General features: G+C 43.5%; 1 protein-coding gene across 2 annotated transcripts in view; it reads right to left on the bottom strand.

Annotated features, from left to right (window-relative positions):
- Positions 1–20,416, bottom strand: part of acads (acyl-CoA dehydrogenase short chain) — an 88,702-nt gene extending 68,286 nt beyond the window's left edge. Inside the window, exons 1-5 of one of the 2 annotated variants that reach the window (XM_033043672.1) lie at positions 20,213–20,416; positions 14,247–14,410; positions 6,693–6,842; positions 4,192–4,303; positions 1,380–1,531 (exon numbers count right to left, since the gene is read on the bottom strand). In XM_033043672.1, the coding sequence (XP_032899563.1) occupies positions 1,380–1,531; positions 4,192–4,303; positions 6,693–6,842; positions 14,247–14,410; positions 20,213–20,249 (615 nt within the window). In that variant the 5' untranslated portion in view covers positions 20,250–20,416. The remainder of the gene's footprint in view (positions 1–1,379; positions 1,532–4,191; positions 4,304–6,692; positions 6,843–14,246; positions 14,411–20,212) is intronic. The other variant, XM_033043671.1, reaches the window with a different exon arrangement.
- Positions 20,417–23,244: the final 2,828 nt, after the last annotated feature.

Here is a 23,244-nt window from a genome sequence, read left to right as displayed (position 1 = left end):
ACTGCAGATGCTGGTTTACACCGAAGATCAAGATACAAAATGCTGGAGTAACTCAGCGGGTCAGGCAGCATCTCTGGAGAGAAGGAATGGATGACTTTTTGGGTCAGTCTGAAGAAGGGCCTCGACCCGAAATGTCACCCATTCCTTCTCTCCAGAAATGTTGCCTGTCCTGCTGAGTCACTCCAGCATTTTGTGTCTATCCTCGATGTACTAACAATGGGTTACATACACACAGGTTTCTCTATTTTTTTAACCAGTGCCATTCAACACACGTCTACCTACAGGGCAGGGGCAACAGGTGTATGTTATTCCTATCACTTTAAAGTTGCACACAATCTTGTTCATCCAATATCATCATCACTCTTTCATCATTCCGGAGTCAAAACATTGGAAACTCACAGCCCTGCAACACTCTCAGATCGTCCAGACAATATGGACTACAATGGTTCAACAAAGACTGCAAGTGACTGAAGAACACAAGGCAGCGCAGTGGTAAAGTTGCTCCCTTACACCTCCAGAGACCTGGGTTCAATCCTGACAATGAGTGTTGTCTGCACGGAGTTTGTTCGTTCTCCCCGTGACCGACTGGGTTTTCTGGTTTCCTCCCACATTCTAAAGACGTGTAGGTTTGTAGGTTAATAATTGGCTTCTGTAAATTGCCCCCAATGTGTAGGATGTGATCGTTGGTCAGCACAGACTCGGTGGGCCGAAGAGCCTATTTCCACGCTGTATCTCTAAACTGAATATCGGGGGATACTGGTCTTGTTGGTGATGCGTTCATAGAAAAATATCTTTAAAACCATCCATACCCAAATGTGCAACTGCCTATACAAAAGATTACTGAAATCAAAATACAAGTATTTGGAAAGTTCTCACTATACATTATCCACACATACCATTGTTCTTGCCCTACTCTTAGCTACAATTGCATTTTAATTCTCTATATAAAGAACAAAGAACCACAAACCAAAATTATTTTTCTACTTTCTCAGTATTTAGTATTTGGTTTGCAAAGATAAGTTCCTTACAGTGCACTATCAACAAAAAATACATGGCTATTTCAAGATAGTAAAAAAAATATAGGAAATGGTCTACAACATTTTCACAGAAAGCACCCTGAAACGCAGGGGAATTCTTGCTGGTATGTGTAGAATTAAAAATAAATGGCATTATTAAAAAAAAGTCACTTCCTCGTGCAACTTCCTGACGCTATGCACACTGCCAACATTAACCTTTAAAAGAATATACAAATTCAGTCATAAATCCAGCCCAGATTATTATTAAACTGCAATAATCTGTGTGCACCATCGTTAGACCAATGCCACATCCAAATAGCCCCTGCACTGGGGAATCTGCTACCACATGTCGCTTCCACTTACCTTGTGTTTGAGTGCTTTGTCTGTGGTGGCAAAGATAATCGCAGCAGAAGCATCCCAGCTATTTGTGATCCAGGCCTTGGTGCCATTGACAATCCAGTTGTCGCCATCTAGCCTGGCAGTGGTCGAGGCTGCTCCGGCATCACTTCCATTGCCTGAAAGCACAGGGCCACAGTGTTGTAAGGCTCTGTCAGCCTCCAGTAACCATTCCATGGCTTCCATTAAGTATTTATTTGCACATTGTACCTAAATTTACCTTATGGACAATTTAAAGAATACTTTAAACTTAGCAACCGGATTGCTTTTTAAAAAAAAGTTAGGTTGTATCTTAGAGCACAAAATTCTTCGAAGTAAAAATATCCCTAAGCTAAAAAGCACCAGTTCCAAGTCTATCATATTATTTGGTTGAAGTAATTCAGTGACCTCTGTTAACTTATTATATAGCCTCTTCATGAAAGGACATTTAGCTGGACTGTGCATTTTTTCTCTCAAAATCGATTTTCTCTTTTGTTGAGTTCGAGGGTCTCCAATGAGGTAGATAATAGCTCAGCTCTGCTCTCCAGTTGTGGTAGGATGGTTCAGATGCCTGATAACTGAGAAGAAACTGTCCCTGAATCTGGAGGTGTGCTTTTTCACACTTCTATACTTTTTGCCCGATGGCGGAGGGGAGAAGAGGGAGTGACTGGGATGCGAATCGTCCTTGATTGTGCTGCTGGCCTTGCCGAGGCAGCGTGAAGTATAAAAATTGAAGGGAGGTTGGTCTGTGTGATGGTCTGGGCTGCATCCACAATTCTCTGCAATTTCTTGCAGTCTTGGATGGATTTGTTCCCAAACCATGCTGTGATGATTACGAATCTTTCCAGGGATACTCTACAAGAGTATACTGAAGATACAGGGATAGTTCGCCCTAGCGTAACAAAGGTTGATTTGAGATTTGTTCAAGGCATACAAGCTCATGATGGGTTCAGGTAGAATAAATGGAGCTGAGCTGTTCCCAATCACGGATTCATGAACCAGGGAATTCAAGTTCAATGGACAAAATATACAGGAGCATGCTTGAATTTGTTTTCAAGATACAGAAAAAGCTTATTGTACGGAACTTTCAACCCGTAGCAGTGATGGAAACAATCAATGTGGCTTTTTAAAAATAAGTTGGAAGAGCTGCTGCCTCACAGCACCAGAGACCCAGGTTCAATCCTGACCTCATCTGTGTGTGTGTGGAGTTTGCATGTTCTCAATATGACCGCATGTGTTTCCTTTGCGTGCTCTGGTTTCCTCCCACATCCCAAAGGCATGTGGGTTTGTAGGTTTATTGGTTTCTGTAAATTGCCCTTGGTGTGCAGAGAGTGAATGGGGAAAGTGGGATAATATAGCACTGATCGATGGTCGGTGTGGACTCGGTGGGCTGAAGGGCCTGTTTCCATGCTCTATCTCCAAAACTAAAACTAAACCGATTGGGCAGTTGAGATAAAATAATCTACAGGACCATGGGAAGCATAAACAGAACATACTGAATTGCTTCATAGGGAATGAACAATAGATCTAATAGACTGAATTGTTTCTTTCTTGCTATAACGATCCTGTGATTTGACATACTTTACAACTAAATCCACATGCACAACACCACAACTGTTCAGTTCATTCCCTAATGCATTAGAATATGCCTTAGTCTACTTCCTATTACCGCACATTGTTCTATTTTGTAGAATCAAGGAAGTGCAAATGCTGGTTTAATGCACAAAAGAACATTCAGTGCTGCAGTAAATCAGTGGGTCAGGAGGCATCTCTGGAGAACATGGATAGATGCTGTTTTTGGGTCAGAGTGGGGAAGGGTCCTGACCCGAAACGTCACCTATCTTTGCATCATTTTATTTTCCTTGGTAAATAAGCGAGTTTGATAAACGCAAGGAATCATGGGATTTGTCAAAGGGTCAAATGCTCTAAATAAAAATTGAACAAAGCGCTGTAGATACAGTGAGTTTGGGTCTGATTTTTGGTCTTTTTTCAAGCTTGTATTATTCAGGGGACAGATAGAGGGGGCAGATGCTAGTGGTAGGTGGAGGGATGGGGGAGACTTGACTGGCGGAGAGACATTCTCGGCAGCTGCATGCACACAGACCTGCGCGTCATCTGCAGCCAGGATCAAACCTGGGTCCCCGGTGCCGCAAGCGCTGCCGAACCACCACTGGGCCGTCCCCATCCCCCCTGGTCCAGACCGACAGGACACCGGCCCCCAGGCCCACAGCCAGCATGGAAAAGCACCATCCCCAGCTCACCTCCGCCTCTCCCGCCAGGCCAACCGACAGCCCCGGACTGACGACACCAGCGGCCCCAAGCCCACAGCCAGTGTGGAGAAGAACTGCCAACTCCAGCCCAACCCTGCTCCAACTCCAGAGGAACCCGCTCCCCGATGGGCCGCTACAGCGACAAGTGCCAGTTCGCCCACGGCCTGGCCGAGCTGTGCTCCATCAGCCGCCATCCCTAGTACAAGCCCTTGCACACCACCGGCATCTGCCCCTACGGTACCCGCTGCCACTTCATCCACAACCCCGAGGAGGAGCGAGGGCCCCGGCCTCGCCTGCGTCAGAGAGCCAGCCTGAGCGAGGCCTCCTCTGGCCCGGCGCTCGACTGGGTCGCTCTGCGGGCGGCCTTCAGCCCCGACCTGGAGTTGGAGCTGGCCCTGACTCTGGGCAAGGGAGGGGGAGGAGGTTGCTGCCGCCGCCAGCCCAGAGCCACCTCGGACACCTCCAGACAGGGACGGGACATGCATGTATTGACTTAATGCACCTGTGCTCATGCATATACTATGACCTACCTGGCTCGCTCAGGCCAAAGCAGCCAATTTTAGTTCCATCTGTGAATGGGGTTACCCACTTGCGCTTTTGCTCTTCTGAACCAAATTTCAGAAGTGGGCCTAAATACAATGACTGGAAAAAGAGAAAATCATGGATTTTATTGCATTTTCAGCAAATAACATAACAGCAAGCAGAACATAAATGCCAAAATGGTCGGGAACAAAATAAAGAGGAACAGCATGAGGGGTAGTAAGGTTACGAGGCATAAGATGGCTCGGAAACTATCCAAAGGAGCACATGAAGAATCTAATGGGCAGTAGAAATGAGCAGAAGACGAACAGTTTTAAGTTGAAAAAATACTTTGCGGCATCAAGTATCTGGGAAACACCACCCGGCAAGGACCTGACAAGAGAGATTGGGAAGAAATTCTGAGAAAATAAACCGAAACTAAATCTGCATTGGATCACTTGACTTTGGCCTCAACTCCGCATTTTTGGCTATTTCCCATACTCTGCACTCCCCATCAGTCCAAATACACCATTATCTCTGCGTCCATTCCTCTTAGTGGTATTGAATTCCAAAGATTCACTGATGCACAACGCCTCTATTATTTTTACTTTATTATTTTTGTGGCATTGTGGCGCAGCGGTAGAGCTGCTGCCTTACAGCGCCAGTGACCCGGGTTCGATCCTGACTACAGGTGCTAGTCTGCACGGAGTTTGTACGTTCTCCCCGTGACCCGCGTGGGTTTTCTCCGAGATCTTCGATTTCCTCCCAAACTCCAAAGTCGTACAGGTTTGTAGGTTAATTGGGGCTTGGTGGAAATGTTAAAGAAATGTCCCTAGTGTGTGTAGGATAGTGTTAGTGTGCGGGGATTGCTGGTCGGTGCGGACTCGGTGGGCCGAAGGGCCTGTTTCCACACTTTATCTCTAAACTAATACTCAAATATATGCCACCTCTACAACAGTTTGTCTCTCTCTGGAACTTCTCACCACCTCGGATATATTTATAACCCTATAACCATATAACAATTACAGGCCATCTCGGCCCTTCTAGTCCGTGTCAAACACTTACTCTCACCTAGTCCCATCTACCTGTGCTCAGACCATAACCCTCCATTCCTTTCCCGTCCATATACGACAGATGGCACAATGGGCTAAGTGTTCGGCTGGCGACCGGAAGGTGGCCGGTTCGAATCCTGCTTGGAGTGCATACTGTCGTTGTGTCTTTGGGCAAGACACTTCACCCACCTTTGCCTGTGTGTGAATGTGTGTGAGTGATTGGTGGTGGTCGGAGGGGCCGTAGGCGCAGAATGGCAGCCACGCTTCCGTCAGTCTGCCCCAGGGCAGCTGTGCCTACAGAAGTAGCTTACCACCACCGAGTGTGACTGAGGAGTGAATGAATAATGCGATGTAAAGCGCCTTGAGTATTAGAAAGGCGCTATATAAATCCCATCCATTATTATTATTACCTATCCAATTTATTTTTAAATGATAAAATCGAACCTGCCTCCACCACTTCCACTGGAAGCTCATTCCACACAGCTACCACTCTCTGAGTAAAGAAGTTCCCCCCCCATGTTACCCCTAAACTTCTGTCCCTTAATTCTCAATCATGTCCTTCAAATCATTTGCTTCACTGCCACTCACCTCCAGTGCGTACACATTCAGAGCCACGGCAACTTCATCCAGTGCCCATGTGTGCAAGTTCAGCAGAAAGCTCAAGGTGTTTAGAACTTACAAGCCTAACATGTTTTTAATTCGCCAGCCACCTCTCTCTTCCCCCCCCCCTTATTGCAACCTTTTCCAAACAATGATACTCATACCAATTACAACATACCTTCTGCCTTACTGAGTTGCTCAGGTGCTCTAACCTTCTCACCTGAAATCACCAACAATGTTTAGACCGGTTAACATCTGTAACTTTGTCGGCACCAAAACATGGCATCACTTGTGTACTGCCTAGGTGAGGTCGACGGTATGATTTTACCGGGTTGTATGCAAAGCAAAGCATTTCACTGTACTTAGGTCCATGTAACAATATTGAATCATTGAATCATCATTATTGACACTAACATTTCTTAGCTTCTGTGGCTTTGCTCCTCACTTATTAACCAAGTGATAGCACTCAGGGAAGTTAAAGAAGTTAAACAGTATCAGAAATACATCAATAATTGTGAAATATTCAAAATGTAGTTGAACAAAAGGGTGGTGGGTGTGTGGAACAAGCTGCCAGAGGAGGTAGTTGAGGCAGGGACTATCCCACATTTAAGAAACAGTTAGACAGGTGCGTGGATAGGACAGGTTTGGAGGGATATGGTCCAAACGCAGGCAGGTGGGACTTGTGTAGCTGGGACATGTTGGACAGTGTCGGCAAGTTGGGCCGAAGGGCCTGCTTCCACACTGTATCACTCTACGACTATATGACTCTAAATTATTAATGACTAGTGTTCATTAAGAAAGTCCTGTGCTGAAACAATCCTTCGATTATGATTTTTGCTTGATAGACATGGCGGACTCACGTTATTTACACTCATGATGACGCCAGTGGAAGCACAGCCTCGGCTTATCTCTTCTATGGCAATGGCATATGCCAGATAATCCAATCCTGCTCCACCATATTTCTCCGGCACATCCATTGCCAAGAGCCCAAGTTCTCCCATCTTCTTTACCTGGGGAGAGCATTGTGAAAAGGTTCTTAGGATTGCAAAACCAAAACGCATTCAAAATTCATGGGTCATTCACAGCAGAGACAACTTGTTCAAGTCAAGTCAACTTTATTGTGACAATGAAAAACGTCAGCAGCAGCATGGATCACGTAGTCCAACTGTACAATGGAATTGTTTCCACTTCTGTTAAAACAAATAGCATTATAGGCCACCTTTCCGAACTTCAGGTCATCCCAGAAGCACTTTTCACACAAATAATAGTTTTGAAGGAGAAGTATTGTTGCAGTGTGTTTGATACATCCTTTATCAATTCTACGTTTTGAAATGCAACCTATTGAATCACTTGCTCCAGTACATCCTTTCACGTCCATGGGGAATGTTCTGCCATTAATATTTTAAAAATCATTATTATAAGACTACCTATTGCCTTCCAAGCAGCATCACAGAAAACTGTGTAAACGGTTAAAGGTAAACTATGTTTGCTGGGAGTGAGAAGTACTTTAAAGCATGGTGTGACAGTTGTTGCAATGTCATGTGGTAAATGGAATAAATGAATTTATGATAGTCACCTTGAACTATTGGGTCATAGAGTCATATAGCACGGGAACAGGCCCTTCAGCCCAACTCATCCATGCCGCCCAAGTGCATCTGTGGAGGAAATGGATAGGCAACATTTCAGGTGGGGACCATTCTTCAGACTGATGAAGTGGGGGGAGAAAGTTGGGAAATAAGTTTGGGTGGGACAAAGGCTGGTGAGGGATAGGTGGATACAGGGGGGTTTAGATAGGCAGATGAGTGGACAAAGGTTAGAAATGAAAAGGAGACTAAAGGGCGTCAGATATGAGAGAAGAGGAGTGAAATGTAAAGCCGAAGGCAAGGATATAGGTGGAAGGGGACATGGGGAGAGGGCAGGATAGGGGGTGAAATTAGTGCATAAAGGGGTGGAAGGGCGGCACAGAAAATAGGGGAGGGTAAAAGAAGGGGGTTACCTAAAATTGGAAGATTCATTGTACATGCTGTTGGGTTTTAAGCTACGCAAGTGGAATATGAGGCTCTGTCCCTCCAGTTTGGAGGAGAGACAGGACAGAAAGGTCGGCATGGGAATTGGAAAAGGAGTTAGCAACCAGGAGCTCCAGCAGGCATGGCTGACCAAGCGCAAAATTGGCCAAGTTTCTGTAAAGGAGGCCACAATGAGAGCACCAAATGCAGTAAATGAGGTTAGAAGAGGAGCATGCAAACCTCTGTCAGGTATTTATAAGCTGGGATAAACATAGAATTCCCAATTCCATGAAGAGTTTATTATTTTGTTAAAAAGATTATTTAATATTTGCCTGAGGAGGAGTATCAAAGGGATTTGGGCATTGATTTTTTTAATGTTTATGCATTGTACTTTCTAATGGCACAGTAATAACTGATTTAATTTAGCTTTGTCAAATGGGACTCCTTATAAATTCTCTAGAGAGGACATTCCAACAACATTAACACAGCATATAAAGTCATGCAACGGAAGTTATTGACATGGTTTACACACATTGCACTCATATCAGCCATGTTTCATCATCACCCTCCATGCTGGCTTCATGATCATTGTAAATTTCCGTAACGGCATGGCTCCTAAGGCCCTGCAGGAGTTGTTACTGCAATAATTACACCGTAAGTTGTGAATGGCAACTAAGCCACAGGTATACGAAAGTCAAACACCCGTGGGAGGCAGTGATTCAGTTGCTGCTGCCTTAGAGCGCCAGAGACCAGGGATCAATCCTGACTACAGGTGACCACGTGGGTTTTCCCCGGGTGCTCCGGTTTCCTTCCACACACCAAATATGTACAGATTTGTAGGTCAGTCGGCTTGGTATAATTGTAAATTGTCCCTAGTGTGTGTAGGGTAATGTAAATGTGCGGGGATCATTGTTCGGCACAGACTCCATAGTCCAAAGGGCCTGTTTCCGCGCTCTATCTCTAAACTAAACTAAAATCAGTTGAAATTCCTTCCCCACCCTATTACACGAAACGTTGGGCGTTTGCACATGGATCCTCAATGAGGATATGATAAGAGTCCATTCTAAAGCTTCTTGTTGTGATATATGAGCATGGCAGTCCCTTTAAGAGAGTGCAAATCCAGACCCAGTATCTAGTGTAAGGAGACTATGGAAGTTCCACAAGCTTCTGCTTATTGTTCTTAATCTTATAACACAGAAAGAGCTTGGAAATAGTTGTTTTTTTAAAATTATTAGTGGTGCAAAGACAATATCTAACCAAATATCCCACTACTTATATAAATAACCAATTTCAAAAACTGCACTTGGTAGGATACTGGTATCGTTGCTTCATTTTCTTAACCTCTTCCACACAGCATATTGTTCACACTTGTGAAAAAATCTTTTAATTCAATTCATGTGGAGATTTCTTAAGCTTTCTATCCCTCTTTGGGTGATTCTATTTTTGTGCACAATTAAGACAGGGATTATATTAAATAGGATCTCCCTGTTGCAGTTTCCATCTCAGGGTCACAAATCCACAGGGAGTGTCTCGGCGAGACGGTGCATGTACCATTTTCCCAATCTGTTTATAAATTCATTGTTCTCTATTGAGATGAAGGAAGAAGCCAAGACTATTACTTGCTCCACACACAAAGGTCAAGCACCAATTTTCAAAGTCATTTTTGGCAACTGGCCAACTGTTCAATGTCCATGACCTATTATCTGCTCCTTGCTCTCAATCAGCTTTCTCCATGTACTGCTAGATTTGTGTCATGAAGGAAAGGAACATTCATTGTGTGTTTGACACACACATTTAATTACATAAGACCCGTCTGTGCACCCCATGCATATTTAATTCACGCAAGTGTTTTGGTCTCGTGAAAAGGCGCTATGTAAATGAACTTTTCTTCCTGGCACATTTTGCTCTGGGTATTAAAAATGCTTGTAAAAATTCAAATTTATGACCTAATATTCAGTAGAATATAAGAATATATTAAGGCATTTATCTAGAAATATAGAAACATAGAAAGTAGGTGCAGGAGTAGACCATTCGGCCCTACGAGCCAGCACCACCATTCAATGGCTGACCATCCAAAATCAGTACCCCGTTCCTGCTTTCTCCCCATATCCCTTGATTCCGTTAGCCCTAAGAGCTAAATCTAACTCTCGCTTGAAAACATCCATTGAATTGGTCTCCACTGCCGTCTGTGGCAGAGAATTCCACAGATGCACAACTCTCTGGATGAAAAAGTTTTTCCTCATCTCAGTCCTAAATGGCCTACCCTTTATTCATAAACTGTGACCCCTGGTTCTGGACTCCCCCAACATCGGGAACATTTTTCCTGCATCTAACCTGTCCAATCCCTTAAGAATTTTAGATGTTTCTATAAGATGTCCTCTCATCCTTCTAAATTCCAGTGAATACAAGCCTAGTCGCCCCGTCTGTGCTGGTCACCAGTTGTGTCCGCTGCGTGTCTCTGCGTCATCTCAGCGGGTGACCAAGATCGCCAGTTGTGTCTTCAACTGGTGATCTTGGTCACACAGCACGGAAGCGGGCCAGTGGAAACAGGGAGTAGCATGGAAACTCTGGGAAAGTTGAGGGACGAAATAGGTGGTAGTGTGCACCACTGGGAATGATTTAACGGAGCCATCCTTCCAGAGAAGGAGAGAAAAATAATTAAGAGAGAAATTAAGTTTCAATTTAGCCAAGAACAAATGTACTGAATTTTGAAAAATAGCTATGATGTGTAAAACTCTTAAATAGCACTGTGAGGAATGTCTCTGGCAGATCATTGAGTCTGCTCTAGCTAATGATATGCCATTACCCACAAGATTTCTATCTGATGGAATGATATATTAAAGAAAGAGGAGAAAAACAACTGTGCAAAAGGTGCAATGTTGAAAATTCAAGTCATGGAGTCATACAGCAAGGAAACAGGCCCTTTGGCCCAACTCACTCATGCCGACCAAGATGCCCCGTCTAAGCTCACCCTATTTGCCTGCGTTTGTCCAATATCTCTCTAAACTTTCCCTACCCTTGTACCTGTCCAAGTGTCTTTTAAATGCTGTTATAGAAGTTATTGCAAATATCTCCTCTGGCCGCTCTTTCCATTGATTCGCCACTCTCTGAGTGAACAAATTGCCCATTAGGTTCCTATTAAATCTTTCCCCTCTCACCTTAAACCTATGTCCTCTGGCTTTTGATTCCCCTACCTTAGGATAATGACTCAGCGCATTCATTTCATCTATTCCTCTCATGATTTTATGTACAGGATTTTATTTTTATTTTATTATGTCAGAAGTTACATGCAGCATCTTGCATATTACACCACTATTTATTCACCTCTGTGACCTGGTATTGTCCAACTGAAGCCCGATACTCCTTCAGACTGGACAGTCTGAAGAAGGGCCCTGACCCGACCAAAGATGCTGTCAGACCCACTGAGTTACTCCAGCATTTTTCTGCACACCACCATCTGTAGTTTAGTTTCTCATTCCTACAAGCCCAATACTGCAGGCTGTCCCCAAGTAATGGAACGGGATTACGATTAACAGGCCTCCATGTATCAATTTTATCCATGTCGGAAAATCACTCGGCAGGGTACCATTCATCCACAGCAATGTAACAAATGGCATCAAAAGGGCAATTCTAACTTTTCTCTTTCATTATTAAACCACCAGACCCACTCTCTCTATCTCTTCCCCCATTTGATTGGAAGACTTGGTTTTCACCAATGCAACATAAATCTTTAGCTGAACGGAGAAAATTTTACCTCATGATTGTGAGAAATACAAAATGTTAAAATGTACCACGTTAAGCAGCATCTGATAAATGATTAGATTTGTAATCGAGATAGTGTTGATCCAAGGTTCGAGTGGAACTTAAATGTTCATTTTTTTCCTGTTTATATTTCAGATTTGCACCTTTGAGGCATTTTTATTCATCTCAACATCAGCTTTTACAGTATTTTGCTGCTTTTAATATCCTCCCGATCCTAGTGGAAGAATTTTAAGGTTATGAACTGTTGGTTCAGGGCAGCATGGTGACACAGCGGCACAGTTGCCGACTTACAACGCCAGAGACCCAGGTTCGATCCTGACTACGGGTGCTCTCTGTAAGGAGTTTGTATGATCTCCCCATGACCATGTGGGTTTTCTCCAGGGAGCTCCGGTTTCTTCGCACACTCCAAAGACGTACAGGTTTGTAGGTTAATTAGCTTCTGTAAATTGTAAATTGTTCCTAGTGCGTAGGATAGTGCTGGTGAACGGGGATCCCTGGTCGGCGCGGACTTGGTGGGCCAAAGGGCCTGTTTCTGCGCTGTGTCTCTAAACTAAACTAAACTAAACTAAGTTCGTTAGGGAAGTTAAAGAACAGTGCCAGCAATGGGCTCGCTATAATCTGTGAATGATTGAAGTCTGCCTTACAGATGATGTTGGTGTGTTGTTCAATCTTAATTACTGGAAAAGACAGGAAGACAATAAGATCGGTATCTCTGTGGACAGTACCAACTGGTTGAGGAAAAATTAGACAATGATTTAATAAATTAGAAAATCAATTGCTCCCAGCTAAATCAATCATGGACAGTAAACAGTTTACGACATCTATGAAACAATAATCCAAAGATTTTAACTCTGCCATTAAATAGCTTTCAAAAACAATCAACCAATCTCCCTTGAGAAATCAGTCAATGCAGAGCGGTATTAAACTAAACAGTCCATTTAGTCCTCACATCAATCCAAAGGTCTGTGCTGGGTTAACAATGGGTTAAAGAAAAAATCTTTGTCTTGGCTAGAAATTTGAAAAAGTAAAAATCTCTCTCATTATTCATAAATGAGTAATTTGACCCTGCTGGAATGTAATGCGTCTGAAATCATATCTCGAGTCTGCTGAGAATGACTTCAAATCCTTTGATTGAAAAAACTCAGTTTATTCTGTGTCTGTTCATTTTAATCGGCCATTTATATCTTATAAAAAATCCTGGTTTAAAACCTTATTATGCTAATAACTGGTGCATTTGAGGTGAGGACATGTACCCCTTTGCATGTAATATTTGTGGTGATTTATAATTATAAACCTATACCTGTACAGTTTTTTACAGCAAGCCATTGAATTCAAGGATATTTGACAAAATAACCAGATATCAGGCATCTTTGAAACTACTTAAGGGCAGCAATTACCCAATTCTGGAATCAGAACAATGGGGGGGATTCAGTTACAGTGAAACAGTAGTAATAATCGCTGAAGAAAAAAAAGAGATTGCAGATGCAGGAATCTGGAACGAGAAAACAAACTGCCAAGGAACTCAGCAGATCAAGCTGTATCTCTGTCGTTGTTTCAGGTTGAGACTGCATCTCAACGTAAACTGGGAAAGTGGACCAAGGAATAGCAGATGGAATTTAACTTCCATCTTCGCCTTCCATCACAATGAGGAATGTGGAGGAGTCACTGTGGTGGATGTTTATGTTAAAATGTGTTTTGTTGTTTTTTAATGGCATGACTGTATGGCAGATTAAATTCCTCGTATATTGCAAAACATACTTGGCTAATAAAGTATGATTATGATTATTGTGATTATGAATATGAAAACTGAAAAGTGTTTCCATCTTGGGAGGAAGATTCTGGCTGTCTACCCTATCTATAGCTCTCTTAATTGGATACACTTCTATCAGGTTTTCCATGCAACTTCTGACATTCCAAGTTGGGGAGAAGATGGCAGGAGAAAAGTTGGGGAGGGAGGCAGAAAACATTAGATCATTCTGAGAGAATGGAGCGGCTGGGCTTGTATACTCTGGAGTTAGAAGGATGGGAGGGAATCTTATTGACACATATAAGATTATTAAACGATTGGACACGTTAGAGGCAGAAAAAAAATTCCCGATGTTGGGGGAGTCCAGAATCAGGGGCCACAGTTTATGAATAAGGGGTAAGTCGTTTAGAACGGAGATGAGGAAACATTTTTTCACACAGAGAGTTGTGAGTCTGTGGAATTCTATGCCTCTGAGGGTGGTGGAGGCCGGTTCTCTGGATACTTTCAAGAGAGTGCAAGATAGGGCTCTTAAAGAGCGGAGTCAAGGGGTATGGGGAGAAGGCAGGAACAGGGGTACTGATTGGGGATGATCAGCCATGATCACATTGAATGGCGGTGCTGGCTCGAAGGGCCGAATGCCCTACTCCTGCACCTATTGTCTATTGTTTATTCACCATCATCTATTTATGATACTGTAAGTAAGTTGCAAAATACATATTTTGCTGACATCATTCTCTCCAGACCACTTTCATGTTTAGAAATACAGGCATGAAATGAGGATGTGGGTTGACTGGGAAGGGAGAGCAATAGAGACCCAGATACCAATGGTGGTGGCGTGGGAAGGATTCCATCCTTCAGTTTCCGTCAGCATCCATGGGTTTGTTTTCAGAGATCGTTACCTGTTCCGCGGGAAATTTGTGTTCTCTGTCGAGCTGCGCAGCAACGGGAGCAAGTTCCTTTTCTGCAAAGGCTCTGCAGGTGTCCCTCAATAACTGATGGGTTTCTGGGAGCTCAGCCATCTGGTAGACAGTGTGCAGTCGGCGTAAACATATTGGTTTCACGGCTGGAAGGAGAAACGAGAACACACAAGATTACAAGAAACAACAGGTAACATTTGCATTGCCATCTCACAGCAAAATCATGAATATTCCGAAATTGTCCGATTAATTCATCCATGTTATGGTTATTGGGACAATGATGGATGAAGATCAAGTATGGTTTCCACCGTCCTCTGAGGCAGACCATTCCATAGACTGTACACCACTGAGAGAAAACAATGGCATTGTCCATCTTAAATAGCCAGCTCATTTTATGAACCCAACGATGTGTTGACCTAGGTAAGCCCACATGAGGAAACATGTCCTCCTTGTCAACACTGTCAATATCTCTTAGCATCTTATGTTTCAATTGTGTTTTGTGTCGTTCTTCTAAAGTGTGCCAGTTACAAGCTTAACCTGCCCAACCTACGCTCAGAGGTAACCTTCACTTCCCGGTTATAGTCTAATAAACCTTCTATGTTTTTTTATAGAAACTTACAAAATTCTTAAGGGGTTGGACAGGCTAGATGCAGGAAGATTGTTCCCGATGTTGGGGAAGTCCAGGACAAGGGCTCACAGTTTAAGGATAAAGGGGAAATCTTTTAGGACCGAGATGAGAAAATCTTTTTTCACACAGAGAGTGGTGAATCTCTGGAATTCTCTGCCACAGAATGTAATTGAGGCCAGTTCATTGGCTATATTTAAGAGGGAGTTAGATGTGGCCCTTGTGGCTAAAGGGATCAGGGGGTATGGAGAGAAGGCAGGTACAGGATACTGAGTTGGATGATCAGCCATGATCATATTGAATGGTGCAGGCTCGAAGGGCCGAATGGCCTACTCCTGCACCTATTTTTTATGTTTCTATGCCCTGCTTCTAGCACATCAACATTCTTCCTTAAATAAGGAGACCAACACCAATTGTGGTGTTCACCCACACCAATGTGCCCTCACCGATGCCCATGACTGAAGCATAACCTCCCTTACTTAACCTCCCTATTCAATTGCTCGAGCAATAAACAAAGTCTGAAGAAGGGTTTCGACCCGAAACGTTGCCTATTTCCTTCGCTCCATAGATGCTGCCTACCATTTTTGCCTACCATAATTACTCACTAAATCTGCGAGCTAACCTTTTGCTACAGCAAATCATGCATTCTAATATTTGGGAAATATTTTCAAAGGAAAGAGCTTAGTCCTGTGGTATTGGATTGCCAATCACAGTAAGCAGTGAAGATCAGGACACTTTCGCCCAACTGCTCTTAGGATGCAAAGGTTTCATTCTTGAGCCATATGGCTAAAATATCCACAGGTAACAAAATGTGAGCATGACTACAAGAGGCACCTGTTACCTAAATACATGCAAGGGAAACATGTCACAAAGTGCCGGAGCAACTCAGCAGGTCAGGCAGCATCTCTGGAGATCACGGATTGGTGACCTTTCGGATTGAAACGTCACGTATCCGTGTTCTCACAAGTTTACAAATTATAGGAATAGAATTAGGCCATTCGGCCCAACAAGTCTACTCAGCCATTCAATCATGGCTGATCTCTGCCTCCTAATCCTATTTTCCTGCCTTCTCCTCATAACCCTTGACACCCATTCTAATCAAGAAATTGTCTACCTCTGCCTTAAAAATATCCACTGACTTGGCCTCCACAGCCCTCTGTGGTAATGAGTTCCACAGATTAACTCCTTTCCACATTCACTCTATCTATGTCTCTCATCCTTCTGTTAGTTTCAATGAGGTCCCCCCTCAATCTTCTAAATTCCAGCAAGTAAAGGCCCAGTGCTGTCAAGCACTCCTCATATGTTAACCTACTCATTCCTGGAATCAATCTTGTAAACTACTCTGGACGCTCTCGAGAGCCAGCACATCCTTCCTCAGATATGGGGCCTACATTTGCTCACAATACTCCAAATGCGGCCTGACCAACGCCTTATAGAGCCTCAGCATTACATCTCTGCTTTTGTATTCCAATCCTCTTGATATAAATGCTAGCATTGAATTTGCCTTCCTTACTACCGATTCAACTTGCAAATTAACTTTTTGCGAGTCCTGCTTCAACACTCCCAAATCACTTTGCACCTCCGATTTCTGGATTCTCTCTCCATTTAGAAAATAATCTACGCCTTTAATCTTATTACCAAGATGCATGACTCCGCACTTTGCTACACTGAATTTCTTCTGCCACTTCTCTGCCCACTCTCTTAACCTGTCAAAGTCCTTCCGCAGAGTCCTTGCTTCCTCTAAATTGCCTGCCCCTCCACCTGTCTCAGAATCATCTACAAACTTGGCCACAAAGCCTTCAATCCCCTTATCCAAATCATTAATATACAACATGAAGAGAAGTGGCCCCAGCACCGACCCTTGCGGAACTCCACTAGTCACTGGCAGCCAACCTGAAATGCTGCCTGATCCGCTGAGTTACTCCAGAACTTTTAGAGTTTCTACTTATAAACCAGCAACTGCAGTTCCTTGTATCCACATGGAAAAAATGTCATCGATATGTAATTCACTCTTTTATCGTGCAATCTTTATTCGTACATTCTCAGCCAGAAAACATAGCAGCAAAAAAAATGGAAAGAGAAAAAAAAGTAAATGGGTTAATTTGGATTCAGAGCTGTGACTAGTAGGGTGCTGAATGGATAAGTGGCGAGTCCCAACAGTCCCTTATCAATATCAATGATTTAGATGAGGGGACCAAGTATAATATATCCAAGTTTGTTCTTGATCAAAGGCAAAGGCACAGCCTGTGAGGGGGATGTAGGGAGAGGCCTCAGTGAGAATCTCTGGAACTATCTGCCACAGAGGGTAGTTGAGGCCAGTTCATTGGCTATATTTAAGAGGGAGTTAGATGTGGCCCTTGTGGCTAAAGGGATCAGGGGGTATGGAAAGAAGGCAGGTACGGGATACTGAGTTGGATGATCAGCCATGATCATATTGAATGGCGGTGCAGGCTCGAAGGGCCGAATGGATTACTCCTGCACCTATTTTCTATGTATCTATGAATACACACTTCCAGTCATGATCGGCCCTAGCACACTAGACATATGCTCAGCAGGAGATGTGTATGTACCTACTGGACTTTAATTGTCGTGTAATGTTAGTTTTAACCTGCATCAACATAAATTGGAACACAAGGCTCCAGACCACAACTGAATCGAAATACTCACAGGAGCCCAACACATCACTCCAAAGATGTACTGGTTTGCACGCTGATTCGCTTGGCAAAATTGTAAATTGTCCTTGGTGTGTGTAGGATGGTGTTAGTGTGCAGGGATCGCTGGCCGGCATGGACTCGGTGGGCCGAAGGGCTTGTTTCCGCGCTATATCTCTAAACTAAACTAAACATTCCATTGACGTCAGAGAATCATGCAGGAACAGCTTCAGAAGTGACTTCACATTGTTCACACACCTCCAGAGACTACCCACACTGTTGTTAAAAACTGTCAGGGACACACGTGGTGCAGCTTCTAGCTGTCCGTCTGCCTTTTCAGTGGTAACACTGCACACAACACTAGCACTATCGTACATCCTTGGAACAATTTACAATTTACAGAAGCCAATTAACCCACGTCTTTATATTGTGGAAGGAAACTGGAGCGCCTGGAGAAAACCCACATGATAATAGCGAGCATATTATCTGGTTGCACCATGGCCTTTTTCGGCAACTTACAGTAAATGCTCAGGAGTGAAGAAGTGGTGAACACTGCCCAGTCCATCACAGGTACTGACCTCCCCACCATTGAAGGCATTTACACAAGTCGCTGCCTCAAAAAGGCAGCCAGCATCATCCGAGACTAATACCACCCTAGCCACACACTCATTTCACTCTAGCCATCGGGAAGAAGATATAAGAGCCTGAAAACTTTAATATCCAACTTCTACAACCATCAGCCTATTTAAGGGCCTGTCCCACTTTTACAACTTAATTCAAAACCTCTGCCGAGTTTAAAGGACCTAAAATAAAAATCAAGATCGTGGTAATCTACGAACTCCTACGACCTTCCACGACTATGTTCACGAACTTCTACGAACTACTACGAGTATGTCTGCGAATTCCCACGATTATTTCAATGCCCTCCTTATGAGTAAAAAGTTGCAATTTCTTTCATCCCGACCATTTTTTTTACTCGTGGACATTTTTTACCGGTCGGGAAAAAACGTCCCGACTTACCTGATGCCACAGGTACCTACGCTGGCATAACGAGCCGCTACGATATATCTACGAACTCTTACGACCTCCTATGGACTTGTTACAAACATTCTGCGAGTTTGAATCAAGGGGAAAACTTGGGAGAATTTGTGAATAACTCGTGAGAGTGGGACAGGCCCTTAACACTATAACCTCCAAATGAGCTCTGAACTACAGACTTGGGGGCATTGGTTTTGTGTTTTTGAAGTATTATTGTTTGTTTGTTTGGTGTGTATATACATGTGTAGATATGTATATATGTGTGTGTGGGTGTATATATGTATATGTGAGTGTATACGTGTATGTATGTATAGGAAGGAACTGCAGATGCTGGTTTAAACCGAAGATAGACATAAAGCTGGAGTGACTCAGGCGGTCAGACAGCTTCTCTGGAGAAAAAGAACAGTTGACGTTCTTTCGAAAAGTGTCCTAAGTCAAAACGTCACATATTCCTTTTCTCCAGAGATGCTATCTGACCCAATGGGTTATTCCAGCTTTTTGTGTCTATCGTCATGTAGGTGCGTGTATCAGTATGTATAAAAAAAGAACTGCGGATGCTGGTTTAAATCGAAGGTAGACACAAAATGCTGGAGTAACTCAGCGGGACAGGCAGCATCTCCAGAGAGAAAGAGTGGGTGATGTTTCGGGTCGAGACAGTCAAGAACAAGGGGTCACAGTTTAATGATAAGGGGGAAATCTTTTAGGACCGAGATGAGGAAAACTTTTTTCACACAGAGAGTGGTGAATCTGTGGAATTCTCTCCCGCAGAAGGTAGTTGAGGCCACACAGTTCATTGGCTATATTTAAGAGGGAGTTAGATGTGGCCCTTGTGGCTAAAGGGATCAGAGGGTATGGAGAGAAGGCAGGTACAGGATACTGAGTTGGATGATCAGCCATGATCATATTGAATGGCGGTGCAGGCTCGAAGGGCCGAATGGCCTACTCCTGCACCTATTTTCTATGTTTCTATGTTTCCTTCTCTCCAGAGATGCTGCCTGAGTTACTCCAGCATTTAGTGTCTATCTTTGTATGTATGTGTGTATATATTATATATATATGTATGTATGTATATATACACCCATATATATATATATATATATATATATATATATCAAACACACACACACACACACATATACATATATATATATATAAAAAACTAAACAACCTGATTTGATTAATTAGGGCAATCACCACCTATTTAGACAATTAGAGATACACACGGACACACACGTGTGTTTGTATGTATGTGTATATATATATATATATATATATATATATATATATATATATGTGTGTGTGTGTGTATTCTGATTTTTTTTAAATTTATTATATTGTTTGCAGACAACTTTGTTTACTCTGTCGTGCTGTTCATTGTTTAGTTTGGGACATATGACACTAAAACACTCTTGACCTGAAGCGTGAGCAGTTATTTCTCGCTCCACAGACGCTGCCTGACCGGCTGAGCGTTTCCAGCATTTCTGCTTTGACTTTTCATGGCCAGGCCTCGACAGAAACTGCTCGCAACCTCTCAGCAGCTCGCACTTCCATCCTCGCTCTCCGCCATTACCGACCCCGCGTCCCGGCCTCCCGCGTCCTTCACTAAACAGCCCGCTCCGTGGTGTCAGACTCACTGGCAGCTGCGGCGACTCTCCACAACAGTGAAGCCATCGGGCCGGGCCTGGCCTGGTGCACCCAGCCGCGCGTTCCCCCCTCACTCCGGACGCGGGCCCTGCGTTCCGCTCACAAACACTCGGCCTGAACCCTTGGTCCCTCTAGAGTTGCGGAATATCGCGGTGAAACTAGTTATTGACGCAAACACGTTTAATCAAAGATCTTTGGTTTTGATTTCTCCAACTTCAAGTGACCTTTGATTTCCCTCTCACTCCCTGTCCCTCCCCCACCCTAGTTCTCCCACTAGTTTCATTATTGGTCACATCCAGGTTCAGGAGCAACTTCTGATTGTCCTTCTGATTGTTTTTTCTGTTTGTATGCCGGGTTGTCAACCCCTTCAGCCGACAATGAACCATTCAAAAATGTCCATGAGCTTTGTCTGCTTTGATCTGTCGTTTTCACACCTTACCCTCCCATATCTTTAGTCTCCCCCTCCCGACTCTCAATCTGAAGAAGGGTCTCGACCAAAGCTCCTCTAGTATCTTTGGTCTCGACCTGAAATGTCACCCATTCCTTCTCTCCAGAGATGCTGCCTGACCCGCTGAGTTACTCCAGCATTGTGTCTTCTTCCCCAGAGATGCTGCCTCACCTGCTGAGTTACTCCAACATTTTGTGTCTACCTTTGATTTAAACCAGTATCTGCAGTTCTTTCTTACACATCCTCAGTACCTTCCTACGTGTGACTATGCGTTGCTTTGTGAAAAGGAGGGTCAGATAATATCTCGAGAACTGGTGTTGTAAAGCAAAAACAAAACATGCCCTACATCGATAAAACAGGTTTAGAGGGATATGGGCCAAACGGAGGCAAGTGGGAAAAGGGAAAAGAAATCTATCCTCTCCTGATGTGAATGTCCCATTTATAGATACATAGAAAATAGGTGCAGGAGGAGGCCATTTGCCCTTCGATTGTGATCAGCCATTCTTTGTGATCATGGCTGATCATCTACAATCAGTAACCCATGCCTGCCTTCTCCCCATATCCCTTGATTCCCCTAGCCCCTATTAGATAATTCTCTTTTAGATTAGAGAATTAGATAATTCTTTTTTTAATTCATCCAGTGGATGGGCCTTCTGTGGCAGAGAATTCCACAAATTCACAATTCTCTGGGTGAAAAAGTTTTTTCTCGTTTCAGTTTCAATGGTCCCCCGCCTGTTAAGGTGCAACCCATCCCTTTTGTACAATTCACCCTTACCCCAAAACAGATCCAAGTGGTCTAAAAATCTAAATCCCTGCCCCCTGCACCCACTCCTTAGCCACACATTCAGATCCCTTATCTCCCTGTTACTGCCCTCACCAGCACGAGGAACTGGAATCAAACCGGAGATAACCACCCTGGAGGTCCTGCTTTTCAGCCTTCGTCCAAACTCTCTGGTCACATTGCAGAATCTCTTTCCTCTTCTTCCCGACGTCATTTGTGCCGACATGCACTACCACTTCCGGCTGCCCACCCTTACCCATGAGGATGTCCTGCAATCGGTCCGTGACGTCCTGGATCCTAGCACCAGGGACGCAACACACCATCCTTGAAACCCGCTTGTTGCCGCAGAAACCCCTGTCCCCAAGCTTCCTTCACTTCCTCATCGTCACCCACCTTCTCTCTTCCAGTTTCTTCAGTGTAACGATCTCTCTGTAGGTCCTGTCCATGAAACTTTCGTTTTCCTGGATATTCCTGAGGTCATCCAGTTGCCTCTCCAATGCCCCAACACAGTCCTTCAGGAGCTGAACCTGGACACACTTTGCCAGAGGCACCATCAGTGTCCCAGACCTCCCACAGCCTGCAAGCATCACACCGAATCAGCTTACCTGTCATTTCTTCACTGCGCCTCACCCTCTGCAACTTCTGGCGTAATCTCCTGCCTTAGCCTCCTCGCCGAAGACTCTCGAGCCAAAGACTCGCACTTTTCTCACTAGACTCTCGAACCAAACTCGCACTTTCCTCACAAGGCACTTCCCTCGACAAGGCCGCTCCACTAGAGCAAACGTTGCTTAAATGAGCTGATAATTTGACTAATTTGCTAACTTACCGATTTGCAAATTAAATTCCTCAGCCAATTCCCGCACTCACTCCTTCACCTGCCGCTCCTCTGCCGACCTTGACGGTATTTAAAGTTTTATAAATTGTTTCTGCATCCCCTCCAGTGTCTCTTTCTTAAACCGGGGTATGATAACTGCAGAGAATAGTCTGCAAGTGTGGTCTTACTTAAGACCTGCTCTCTTTATGTTTCAAAGCGAGTTAGTATTCTATTCTGTCTCTTATCTCCCATTTCGCTTACTCTGGCCTTATTTATTAATGCATTATTGGGTAGCTCAATGCACCCTTATAACAATTTGGAAACATTATTATCTTTCAAAAATGTAATAAGGCTAGTCAAACAATATTTCATCTTTTGACATCTATGTTCAAAATTTATTATCATAATTTTCACCCTTCTATATTCTTTTATAAGGATTCCATTATTTTTCTTCTGCCACCATTATCACTACACTGATTGTTCTGTAATTCCCTAGACATGTTCTGTCAGCCTTCCTAAATATAAGAATTGTGTTTGCTATCTGCCAATCCTCTGGCACAACACCTTTTACGGATGAATTATTAAATATGTATAGTATTACCTCTGTGCTATTTTCCCTAGATTCTTCTAAAAAGCATAAATGCAATCTATCTGGACAAAATGATTTATTCTGTGAGTTTGATTAGTGTATTTAATACGTCCCTTTTTTCTATTGAAAATGCACCATTTTATTATTCATCTCATCTTCCAATGTCACGATTGCCTATTTAACTCCCTGGTAAACATAAAAGCAAAATGATTTAATATGTCTGTCATCTTCCTGTGGTTATCTGTGGCATTGTGCTATCTGTCTTCTAATGGCCCCATTCCCATAACTATCTCTCTTCAATGTGCTTGGAAAATATTTTATTATTCCATGTTTCTTGATAACATAATTTTACAGTTCCTGAGCCCTCCCTAATATGATTTTACTTCTCCC

This window comes from Amblyraja radiata, chromosome 25 (genome assembly GCF_010909765.2).
Source record: "Amblyraja radiata isolate CabotCenter1 chromosome 25, sAmbRad1.1.pri, whole genome shotgun sequence".
NCBI lineage: Eukaryota > Metazoa > Chordata > Chondrichthyes > Rajiformes > Rajidae > Amblyraja > Amblyraja radiata.
Note: the sequence above shows the minus strand (reverse complement) of the source record. Positions and strands in the feature narration are given on the sequence as shown.